The following is a 13,070-nucleotide window of genomic DNA, read 5'->3' on the forward strand; positions in this document are numbered from 1 at the left end:
CTTATTATGTATTAATGAACTCTAGGGTTACATGTCTTCATACATGTAATCAGAACCATATTCCGCTGCGTACTCAGAAGTTTTATGTTTATTTGGCTAAGTCAGAGATATCTGAACTTACTAGTTATTTGAGTCTATACGACTAAACTTCTGTTATATTATAAATATTCCTTTTGTTAAATGATGAAATGTGATCCTTTCTTGTTTGATTATTCCCTTTCTACCCCGCTTCTAATCTCCCTCCATTAGTCACGGTTTCCCCGGCTTAATTATCCTTAATTAGAGCCGGTCGTGACAGCTGACCCGATTGACATCCCTACAGATAAGTATCCTTTAATCTATCCTTTTGTCACTAAACTGCTACGTATTTATTTTACTTTTGTCATTAAACTGCTACATATCCTTTTGGTGATTTATTTTACTTTTGTCATTAATCTATCTTTTGTCATTAAACTGCTACGCATTAAAGTTTGGTGTTTTTGAATCTTAATTGATTGTATTTATTAATTGCTTATATGTGCAATGAATGTTCACCTTAACCCCAAGCTTTAACACAATTGTCATACTGTTCTATGAACTACACAAATTTTTTTACGAATGAGGGAATTGAGTCCAAAATATATTATCTTTGTTTAATTTGTGCAATGAGTGAAATCACTTAATGCTTTAATTGTTGAGTTGGGTTCTTGCTATGAGGCAAAAATTTCGATGAGTTGTTTAATGTTTAAATCTCTATCGATTGCTTTTATCAAATTTAATCCCGACGATTGCTTAACAATATATCAATTGCTTGTCATATTGTCTATCGTAACTTATATACTATATTGCATTATTGTTTCCCGAAGAAACAATAATTTGCAATTCTTTATTTATTTGTTAATTCATATGATTTGGTGATTAGATCAATAAATGTTCTTTTTGTTAAGAATTGATGGGGTTTAGAATATGATAAATTGATAAGATTATATAAAAATTCCCTCTAATATGACGAATTGATATTCATTAAAATAAATCAAATCAATTTGTTTACTGTGAAGTTTATTGTTATCATTTATCATGCCAAATTTTGTGATTTTTGTGCTCTTATTTCAAGATTTTGACATGTTATATTCTGAAATATACTATATATATAGTCTATTTTTTTTCAAAATGATCTTTAAAAAATTAATTGATGCTATTTAAATAGCACAAGTAGTATTCCTGAAGAATATTACATTTAAGATATTAAATTGATGCTATTAAAGTAGCACAAGTAATATTCATAAATAATATTACATGCTCTTGAAGATAAATTCATATTACATGCTCTCAAAAATTAGACCGTGAGCACAAGTAGTATTCCTGAATAATATTACATTCAAGATCTTAAATTGATGCTATTAAAGTAGCACAAGTAATATTCCTGAAGAATATTACATGCTCTTGAAGAGAAATTCATATTACATACTCTCGAAAATTAGACCGTGAAGGTCAAATGACCCTAAAGGCCGAATGGTTGTACTCTTTTTCCCTTAATAAGTTTTTTTCCTACGAAGTTTTCTTAGTTAAGGTTTTTAACGAGGCAACTGTAATATATGAGTAAATATATATGTCTTGTACTCTTTTCCTCTACCGAGTTTTTCCCATAGGATTTTTGCGGAGAGGTTTTTAACAAGGCATGAATATATATATATATATATATATATATAGGGTGTGGTTCTAGAGAGAACTACATTATTTGTGAGAACGGGAGAATCATCAAATCTAATGCATCCACTGTAAAATTAATGCATTCGCTGTTAAAATTAATGCACTAAAAAAATAAAAAAAAAATGTTCCCTTCAGGATTCGAACCCAGGATCTGCATTCATCCAACAAGATGATGCATCCACCGTAGATCTTGATGATCGAATGGCTGAAAATGGTTCTCCGGTCTTCTTTTATTTATGGTTCTTTCTTGAACCTCTCCCTATATATATATATATATATATATACACATTAATATCATATGAAATCTTGTGATATTTGTCTTGGTAAATAAATACACATATTATTCTTCAAAAGAAGAAGTATTTCCTCAAGTTGACATTAGATGAGAATAATGTTAACACAATATCAGGTGCATCAAACATCATTGAAGGCTCCGGAAGAGCTTGTATCATTTTGCCAAATGATACTAAATTAGATATTGAAAATGCCCTGTACTCTAGTAAGTTTAAAATGAACTTACTAAGTTTCAATAATGTCCATAATAATGGATACCACATCGAGACAATTGTGTGAAAGGTAGAAATGAATATATATTTGCATAAATTCTTTTGTTTCAGGCTATAAGCTGATAAAAGAAAAATTAGCATCACTACCTTCTGGAATGTATTATACATTCATAAAAGCAATTGAGACAAACCATGTCATGAACGCGAAGTTCAATGACACAAAAGCTGTAAGCTTTGGCATGATAGGTTTGGACATCTTGGAGCAACTATGATGCGCTGAATAATCAATAATTTATATGGGCACAACATAAAAATCAAAAGGTTCTTTTTACAAATGAATTCTCATATGATGCTTGTGCGCAAGGCAAGTTAGTCATTAGACCTTCATATACGAAGGTTAATATTGAATCTCCATCTTTCTTAGAAAGAATTCAAGGAGACATTTGTGGACCTATACATCCACCTTGTGGACCTTTTTCGATACTTTATAGTATTGGTATTGATTGATGTTTTCTTTATTGATGGTCACATGTATGCTTGCTTTCTACAAGAAATGCAACATCTGCTAGACTACTTGCTCAAATCATAAAATTAAGAGCTCAATTCACAGACAATTCAATTAAAAGAATTCGTCTTGATAATGCTAGTGAGTTTATGTCTCAAGCATTTGAAAACTATTGTATGGCTATTGGAATTGAGATTGAAAATTCAGTCGCCCAGGTCCATACTCAAAATGGTTTAGCAGAATCGTTTATTAAACGTCTTCAAATTATTGCTAGACCATTACTTATGAAATCAAAACTCCCAACTACTGTTTGGGGTCATGCCATATTACGTGCTGCAACATTAGTTCGACTAAGGCCATTAACCAATCATGAATACTCCCCAATGCAAATTATCTTTGGCCGAGAACCTGATGTTTCTCACTTACGAACTTTTAGTTGCGTGGTTTAAGTCCCAATTGCACCCCCCACAACGAATAAAAATGGGTCCCCAACAAAGACTTGAGATGTATGTTGGATTTGATTCACCCTCGGTTATAAGGTATATAGAACCTTTAACAGGTGATTTATTTACTGCATGTTTTGCAGATTGTCATTTTGACAAAGTGACATTTCCAACATTAGGAGGAACAAATCTATATCCAGAAAAGCACAAGGAAATCTCTTGGAATGAGAAAAACTTATCACATTGTGATTCTAGAACAAATCAATGTGAACAAGAAATTGAAAATATTATTCATTTGCAAAAGATTGCAAATTAAATTCCTGATGCTTTTGTAGATACAAGAAAAGTGACACAATCTCACATACATGCTGCAAATACTCTAGCTAAAATTGATGTCCTTGAAGGACAAATAACTTTGGCAGCAAATGAGTCTAAAATTCGTCAAAAAACATGGTCGACCAGTTGGTTCCAAAGATTCTATGCCTAGAAAAAGAAAGGGGCAAGATGAAAACCAAACAATGACGAAAATGACTAATCAACCAAATGAAAACGATGTAATTCCTGAAGAATTACAAGTATCTAAAAATCATGAGATCTCAATAAATTATTTACATTCAAATCAGATACTAGAGAGAGAAAATATCATCGTTGGTGATATATTTACCTTTCATATAGCTCTTCAAGTTTTAAATATCAGGATCCTGAATATAAATCTGTTGCACAATGCAAACAGAGACTTGATTGGCCAAAGTGAAAAGAAGCTATAGAAAGGGAATTAAATTCCTGTGATAACCGGAAAGTATTTGAATATATAGCCCTAACTCCGGAATCTAAAATCCATGTTGAATACAGGTGGATCTTTGTTAGAAAGAGAACCGAGAAAAATGAAGTTACGAGATATAGAGCAAAACTTGTAGCACAAGGTTTTTCTAACAAAAACCAGGAATTGATTATGAGAAAAATCATACTCTCCACTAATGAACACTATTACTTTAAGATTTTTGATTAGTCTGCCTGTGTCACAAAGGCTTGATATGCGTCTTATGGATGTAGTAACTGCTTATCTATATGGGTCATTAGATAATGACATATATATATATATATATATATATATATGAAAATTCCTGAAGGATTTAAAAAAATGCCTGAAGGATTGCAGTCAAAACCCAAAAAAGCATGTATTCAATTAAACTGCAAAAATCGTTGTATGGGTTGAAATAGTCCGGTCGTATGTGGTACAATAGACTGAGCGAGTATCTTTTGAAAAAAGGATACAAGTATAAAGATATCTGCCCTTGTGTTTTCATTAAGAAAACCGAAAGTGGATTTGCAATCATAGCAGTTTATGTTGATGATTTAAATTTAATTGGGACTCCTGAAGAGCTCAATAAAACTGCTGAATATTTGAAGAAAGAATTGAGATGAAAGATTTAGGAAAGACAAAGTTTTGTCTTGGTTTGCAAATGGAACGTATCCGTGGAGGAACGTTTATCCATCAATTCACATATACAGAAAAAGTGTTAAAACGTTTTTACATGGACAATGCACATCCATTAGCATCACCAATGGTTGTTAGATCTCTTGATACTAAGAAAGATCCATTTCGACCAATTGAAGAGGGTGAAACGATACTTGGTCCTGAAGTACCATATCTAAGTGCAATTGGAGCGTTGACTTATCTAGCTAATAATACTAGACCGGATATAGCTTTTTCTGTTAATCTTCTAGCAAGATTTAGCTCTGCACCCACTTTGAGACATTGGAATGGTGTTAAGCACATTCTGCGTTATCTAAAGGGTACCATTGATCTTGGATTATATTATCAAGAAAATTCTAATAATACTCTAGTGGGGTATTCAGATGCAGGATTTTTATCCGATCCACATGAAGCTAAGTCACAAACTGGATATGTTTTCACATGTGGTAGAACTGCAATATCATGGAAGTCTGTGAAGCAAACCTTGACTGCAACATCCTCAAATCATTATGAAATCATTGCAATCCACGAAACAAGTCGAGAATGTGTATGGTTGAGAAATGTGACGAGTCATATCCAAGAGTCGTGCGGGTTAGTTTCATCAAAGGCCAAACCAACTGTTTTATATGAAGACAATGATGCTTGCATCGCACAACTCAAGGAATGATACATCAAAGGCGATCACACGACCTTCAAAAGAATGGCGATATCGACGTTCAAGAAATTCGCTCAAGTGATAATCTGGCGGTCTTATTCACCAAGGCATTACCAACATCGAAATTCAGAAAGTTGGTACATGAGATCGGCATGCGTCGACTCAAAGATCTTCTATGATCTCAAGTTCAGGGGAAGCAGCTGTACTCTTTTTCCTTCGACTAGGTTTTGTCCCATTAGGTTTTCCTAGCAAGGTTTTAATGAGGCAACATTTTTTTGTTTTAGGGATTGGTCAATCAAGGGAAAGTGTAGTAAATATATTTATAAGATATATCTTATGTGTAGGGGTGAGCAAACCCGAACCGGACCCGCCGAACCCGCCCGGACCGACGGGTTCGGTCCGGACCGGACTGACCCATTGTATATGTATGGTCCGGGTCGGGTCTAATTCTTAGGACCGATTTTTTTTCGGGTCGGTCCGGGTCGAGACCCGGTCGAACCCGCCGAACCCGGACCGACCCATATCATTAAAAATTATTTATTTATTATATATATTTAATATTTATAATAATATTAATAATATTAAATTTCAAAATTTTCTAAAACCTAAAGGTGGAATGATTTTGATTTATGTTTTTTGTTGTGATTGTGGATTGCGAATGGTGAAACTATGATATTGATATGTGTTTGTATCGTATTTATTATGTTTTATGTATGAAAATTAAGTGCAAAAATAGGAAAAAAAATAATTTCTGCCTCGGCGGGTCGGACCCGGACTGAACCGGACCCGTTGCTCGGGTTCGGTCCGGGTCCGTGTCGGCCCGCACATATTTTTCGATTCGAGTCGGTCCTTCATTTTAAAATTTTCGGTCCAACAAACCCGGCGGGTCGGTCCGGGTCTGACCCGCTGCACACCCCTACTTATGTGTGTTGATCAAGAAATCTCCCTAAAACCCTAGCTTCCTACTTGTATAAATAGAGGCCTTTAGCCTCCATATTGAATACACTTCATTCGTATTCTCTTTTGTATTCTCTCGCTTCTCTCTAGTTTATAACACAACGCACTTTTTATATTAGCATGTATTTGGGCTAATCCTAAAAGAAGAAACGCCTGGAGCAGGATTAATAGAAACATAGTAAAACAGGAATGATTCTGTGCTATGGTGACTCGAAGAAATCAGGTCAATCTCAACTTTTTTAAACGGACAACCTCTCGTTAATGAGGGTCGGGTTTTTTGTTCTTTTATACGTCGGGTCGGGTTGGGTTTGGGCGGGCGGGTGGGTGTAGTAGGAGTTTTTGCGAATGTTTTTTGTTGGATAAACCCTAATTTCTAATAGACGACTGATTCATTTCAAAAATAAATGAGGTGCGTAGCGTCCACGTTTGGCTCCTCTATAAAAGAAAGCTTCACACATTAGCCTAACAAATTCACGCAGTCACCCCTTGTTCACAAACGCAACCAGTCTCTAACAAATCATGGCTTCTCTTCTCGTCGGGCCACCTGAAATCTACGCACAATCGTCGTCCTCCGCCGCCACCGATGATGTACACATCAGAACAATGGTCTCAAATTTCCGCCGGAATTCTCTATTCGGTTACTGGCCTGAAATGGCCCCCACCGAAAATATTTGTCCGACGTTTCTATCGACGGGCAACCCCTGTCTGGATTTCTTCTTCCATGTCGTCCCCGACACGCCGCCGGAAACCTTGATCAACCGCCTGCGGCTCGCCTGGGATCACGACCCATTGAAGGCCCTGAAGCTTGTCTGCAATCTCCGAGGGGTCAGAGGCACCGGAAAATCTGACAAAGAAGGATTCTACACAGCCGCGCTGTGGCTGCACCATCGCCACTCCAAAACCCTAGCCGCCAACGTAGCTGCTTTCGCGGATTTCGGCTACCTAAAAGATTTGCTGGAGATCCTTTTCCGGATCCTAGAAGGGCCCAAGGCGCGACAATCGGCGAAAGAGATGGGGGAGAAGTGGAAAGTTTGGAAATGGGCCAAGGCGGAGTGGGTGCGTGTAAAAAAGGAGATGAGGAATTGTGGTACAACACCAAATCCACATTTGTTTACGACGAAGCAAATTTTGAAGGCTCAGTTGATGGAGCGTAGGAGAAATCTGGAAACGGGGCAAACCCGCCAAGAGAAGAGGCTGAAGATGGCCAAGAGGGCTGTGAAGATGTATAATGAGGATCCCAATTTCAAGTTGTTGCACGACCAAGTCTCAGATGTCTTCGCGCAGCGGTTGAGATCGGATATGGAGATGCTGAAATCGGGGGATCTGAACAAGATCAGCCTCGCCGCGAAATGGTGCCCCTCTCTGGATTCGTCGTTCGACAGAATAACCCTGCTGTGTGAAACCATAGCGAAGAAGGTGTTTCCGAGGGCGGAATATGCAGAGTATCAAGGCGTGGAGGAGGCGCATTACGCGTATCGTGTGAGGGATCGTTTGAGGAAGGAGGTGCTGGTGCCGCTGCGGAAGCGGAAGCGGCACAACGGAGGCAATTATTCATACAAGAGAGTGGCGTCTGTGGCTATGAAGACCAACTGCCAAAACTTTTACGTGCACGACGGGGAAAAGTTTAGCGAGTACCTTGATAGAGTGAGGTCCGGCGAGGCCAAGATCGCAGCTGGTGCGTTGCTCCCTCATGAGATGACCGCCGCCTTCGCCTCTCGGAATGAAGATAGCCTAGCCGCCAAAGTGTCGGAGCTTCAGTGGAAGAGGATGGTGGAGGACATGGCGAAGAAGGGGAAACTGAGCAATTGCCTTGCAGTCTCTGATGTTTCCGGTGCGAGGTTGAATGGCTTCCCGATGGAGGCGTCAGTGGCACTCGGAGTTCTGGTGTCGGAGCTGAGCGAAGAGCCGTGGAAGGGGAAGCTCATCACTTTCAACAGAACCCCACAGCTCCACATACTCGAGGGAGATAGCTTGAAGGGGAAGGTGAATTTGGTGAGACGACATATGCAGACGCGGTTAGGGAACACCAGTGATTTGCAGAAGGTGTTTGATGTGATACTGCAAGTGGCGGAGAAGGGGAAGTTGAAGGCGGAGGAGATGATAAAGAGGCTGTTTGTGTTCAGCGATATGGAATTCGACAACGCGTCGCTGAATCCGTGGGAGACGGATTATGAGGTCATCGTGAGGAAGTTTAGAGAGAAGGGATATGGAGAATGCGTGCCGGAGATTGTGTTTTGGAATTTGAAGGATTCAAAGGCGACGCCTGTGCCGGCGAACCAGCCGGGGGTGGCGCTGGTGAGCGGCTACTCCAAGAATTTGATGACTTTGTTTCTTGAAGAGGGCGGAGTAATGGATCCAGTGGCGGTGATGGAAGCCGCAATTTCTGGGGAAGAGTATAACAAACTGGTTGTTTTAGATTGATTCAATTACTATATGCTAGTAAAAGATATCCCGTCTTTTATCAAAGCCTGGAAATGCTATTTACTTATTTTGAAACATAAATTTATAAAATATATAAATTATATTCATTAAGATTTTTTATATCGTTATGTTGAACATCAGTGCATGTTAATACGCATTTATCGAGCTAATTAGTTGTTAAACAAGATCATACTTTTTAGTATTTTTAAAACGAGGACTTGTCTTATGAAATTTTACAAATTTAAAAATGAGGACTATAACTTTGATTTTTAACGTTTATAATCCTAATTTGGGCCCATAATCAATTATTTGGACTATTGATGACACCTAAAGCCCCGTTGCAGACTTGGACGTGCCATGTCACCTTTTTGCTATTTTTTTTTTTACTTTTTTGTATTATCAAATTTCTGCACATTTTAGCCTAAAATAAAATTTTAATTAAAATTTATTCATTTTCAGTTAGAATTTTCTAATTAGAACTGATTAATTAATTTAACTAAAATATAAATAAATAAATAAATAAGAAGAGAATGAGCACTTTTGTTGAACTGGGAAAGGCCTCTTTTCATGACCTAGCCGTCTCCTTTCTCTCCATTGGTTTTGCCGGCATGGATTCCGGTAGCTCGCCTCTTAGCGCCCAGGATCGTTCGGCTCTCAACCTTCCAATTGTTTCCTCCAACTTCTCGCCGTCGTCGGCTACTGCTTCAGACTCCTTGCATGGGAGGGCTGCTGATAACCCTAGTTTTCTAAACCCTAGTTCGCCAAAAGCTACTGCTAAAAACCCTACCCCCAAGGGTGCTGCAAACTCGAATGGATCAAGGGATACGTCTTCTGCAGAACAGGAAAACAGGCAGCCCATGAATTATGCTGCGGTGGTTGCACCTAGGGCTAGGCCGCCTGATCTCCCGGCGCACAGGTATCAAGCGCTGAACGCCAAAACCGGAGGGGAGGTGGATTTTCTACCGATTCCTAAGGAATTCTACAGGAAAAGAGTCGAGGAATTTAAGTTCGCGCTGATAGGGAGGTTGATGATTCGAAAAGGGGTTAAACCACGTTTAACTCATGAAATAAAAGCGGAGCTTCAGAATATTTGGGGAATTCCTAATGATTGGCAGCTCATAACCATGGGGAAAGGATTTTACACTCTTAAATTCCGCTCTTTGGAGGATAAGAAGGCTGCGAAAGCAAACCTGGTTCAAGAGTTGAAGGATGGGCAGTTACGCCTTCGCGAGTGGGTTCCAAAATTCAACCCTTATAAGGAGGTTTCCGCCCTAGCACAAGTTTGGGTACGTATTTACTACTTACCCATTGAATTATGGCATCCGGAAGTTGTTGCGGCAATTGGACGTTACCTTGGAAATCCGATAAAAGTGGATGGTTGCTTGGGGGCGGGTGAAGTGGGACACTACGCGCGCGTGTTGGTGGAGCTTGACATGTCTCTCCCTCTCAGGGAGGCACTTAGGATGGATGAAGGGGATAGTGCTTTTCATGTAGAATTTTACTATGAAAATCTTCCCATTTTTTGCTCGCGTTGTAAGATCACAGGACACTCCACAGATAAATGTCGGAAAGCAAAGAACTCGAACCAGGATAGGGGGAGTGCGGGAGTGGAGGTTATTAACTCTGGAGATAAGGAGATTGAGCCTAAAAAACCTGTTAAGGAGTGGCAGTCGAAACCCAACAAGGGAGGCTCAGGGAGCAGAAACGGACAGATGCATGAAGCTACTGCTGGCAACAGATTTGAGGTTCTGGAGAACGTCAATGAAGCTACGAATGAGGAGATCTCTGGGCCGGACCTCCTGGAAAAAGTTTTAAGTGCTCAAGTTCAGGAGACGTTGGAGGGTAATAATACTGATTTGGCACCGGAGAAGGAACAGACGGCTGACGTGAACGCCCTCATTGAAGTTACCACTTCGAAGGACGATCAGGAAGTTAATCTTAAGAATGACAGAGACGAGAAGACCCAGGCGGCTGAGTCTAGTATTAATGATAAGGAGGAAGATACTTCGGCTTTGAAAGCTTTAGCTTTGGAAAATGCTTTGAAAATTCAACAGCTCGAGTCGCTCATTGTCGGCCTCTCGGCGGAGGAAGCCCAAACTGTTAAACGTGGGCGTGGGAGACCGCCCAAAGAAGCAGGATGCGGAGGTCGTTCTGGAGTTGTTCTAGTTACTACGAATGCGGGAGATTCGATCAAAAATAGACTCAGAAAGGCTATAGATATGGGGCACAGCCCGAAGAACTTTATCATAGAGCAACCAGTGAGGCCAAGTATCATCACTATGCATAATTTAGCTGCTCAGAGCTGGGCTGATCAAGTGGAGATGGAGGATACTCCATCGCCTAATTTCTAATCTTTGATTATGAATATGCTCGTTTGGAACGTCCGTGGTCTTACAGACGAATCTAAAAAGATGTTAAGGGAGCATTGCCGCTCCTTTTCTCCTATCATTCTGGGGATTATTGAACCAAAATCTAGCTTCCACAAAACGCGGCCGGGTTTCTGGTATTCCTTAAATCTCGTTCCTCGTCACCAAAATTGTCGGTTGTCTAGACGCTCTAATATATGGTTTTTTGCTCAACCGTCTGTTGTTACTACTATCTGCTTTTCTTCGGAGCAGGTGATTATTGCGGATTGTTCCTGGCAGAATACTTCGTTTCGGGTGGCTATTATTCACGAAGCCAACGATCCGATTCTCAGAAGAGATCTTTTACAGTTCATTGATGGTAATACTGTGTTTATAGGGGACTTCAATGCCATCAAGGGCGCTCATGAGCGTCTGAGCTTCGTTTTGCCTGCTAGGGGACCTTGTTTGGAGTTTTGTGATTTTATTAACTCTACAGGTTTCATTGAGCCGGCCACCTCCGGGCTGTTTTACACTTGGTCTGGGCGACGGTTTCTTCCGGAACATGTGGAGTCTTTGCTTGATCGAGCTCTGGTCTCGAATTCTTTTGTCGATCTTTGGAGTGGAGTCAGCACGCAGGTGCTGCCCAGGGTGACTTCTGATCACTCCCCCGTAGTTCTGCTTTGCCGGCCGAGAGCAGCTCAGGGAAAGAGGTCGTTCCGTTTTCTCAATATGTGGATCGAACACCCGGACTTCTTGACGGTGGTGCGAGATTCATGGGAAGATGCGGTGAACACGCCGTGCCCGATTCTCACGGTGATGCTTAAACTGAAAAGATTGAAAGGGAAACTTCGGGATTGGAATAGGACTGGATTTGGTAATATTGATGCTCAACTTGCTACTCTACAGCAGGAGCTTGCTGTTATCCAAGGCCATATTTCCGCGCATGGTTATAATAAGGATAATTTTAATGAGGAGGTCACGAAACAGGCGGCCATCACAACCATTCTTAATCGCAAAAATACTCATTTACAGCAAATGAGCAGAATCTCTTGGTTGAAGGATGGAGACCGAAATACGAAGTTCTTTCACAGAATGCTCCGTTTCAGAAATTCCAGTTCGCCTATTGGGCATCTTAATATTGGAGGGGTTATTTCTTATGATCAGAATGCCATCGAGCAGCACATTATTGAGCATTTTACTAATCTCTTCTCTCAGGATACGAGGCAAAATGTGGAGATTGTGGAGTTGGAGGCTATTATTGATATGCAGGTTACTACTGAGCAGAATCAGGATCTCACGGCTATTCCTTCTGAGCTGGAAATTGCGGCGACGGTCATGGGAATGGAAGCTAATAGCGCGCCCGGTCCGGATGGTTTCTCGGGTATCTTTTTTCGCCATTGCTGGAACATTGTTAAGTTTGATGTCATTAGAGCGGTTCGGGGGTTTTTCCTGAACTCTTATCTCCCCAATGGATGCAATGCCAACACCCTGGTTTTAATCCCTAAAACCGACTCGATCTCCTCGGTCTCTGATCTCAGGCCAATTATCTTATCGAATTTCTTCTTCAAGATTATCTCCAAAATCTTGGCGGTCAGGTTAAATAAAGTTGTTGCGGCCACGGTCTCCCAAAATCAGTTTGGGTTTATTAGTGGGCGTTCCATTCATGACTGCATCATGCTTGGATCCGAGGGGTTCAATTGTATGGACCGCACCAATCAAGGCTCTAATATGGCCTGCAAAATCGACATCAAGAAAGCCTTTGACACGATGAGCTGGGATTTCATCTTCAAGGTCCTTAAAGTTATGGGTTTCCAGGAGAAGTTCATCTTTTGGATTTCCATAATTTTTCATTTCGCCAGGATCTCCATTCTCTACAACGGCAGGCTCAGCGGCTATTTCCCCTGCACCCGTGGTGTCAGGCAAGGGGACCCGCTTTCTCCCATTATTTTTGGCATCGCGGAGGATGTGCTCAGTAATTTATTCATTAATTGTGTTAACTCGAGAAATCTCATTCCTATGAGTTTCAGTCGGAGCATGAATTTCCCTACTCATTTGCTTTATGCTGATGATGT

At 40.3% G+C, this 13,070-nt stretch overlaps 1 protein-coding gene across 1 annotated transcript; it reads left to right on the forward strand.

Moving 5' to 3' along the window:
- Nucleotides 1–6,751: 6,751 nt before the first annotated feature.
- Nucleotides 6,752–8,754, forward strand: LOC131023368 (uncharacterized). The gene has a single exon (XM_057952908.1). It carries the CDS (start codon nucleotides 6,752–6,754, stop codon nucleotides 8,651–8,653), a length of 1,902 nt encoding a protein of 633 aa, XP_057808891.1. The 3' UTR covers nucleotides 8,654–8,754.
- The last annotated feature ends 4,316 nt before the right edge of the window (nucleotides 8,755–13,070 follow it).

Source organism: Salvia miltiorrhiza, chromosome 4 (assembly GCF_028751815.1).
Source record: "Salvia miltiorrhiza cultivar Shanhuang (shh) chromosome 4, IMPLAD_Smil_shh, whole genome shotgun sequence".
Lineage (NCBI taxonomy): Eukaryota > Viridiplantae > Streptophyta > Magnoliopsida > Lamiales > Lamiaceae > Salvia > Salvia miltiorrhiza.

Coding starts and splice junctions, on each gene's coding strand:
- LOC131023368 (XM_057952908.1), top strand. CDS start 6,752: ATGGCTTCTCTTCTCGTCGGGCCACCTGAAATCTACGCACAATCGTCG.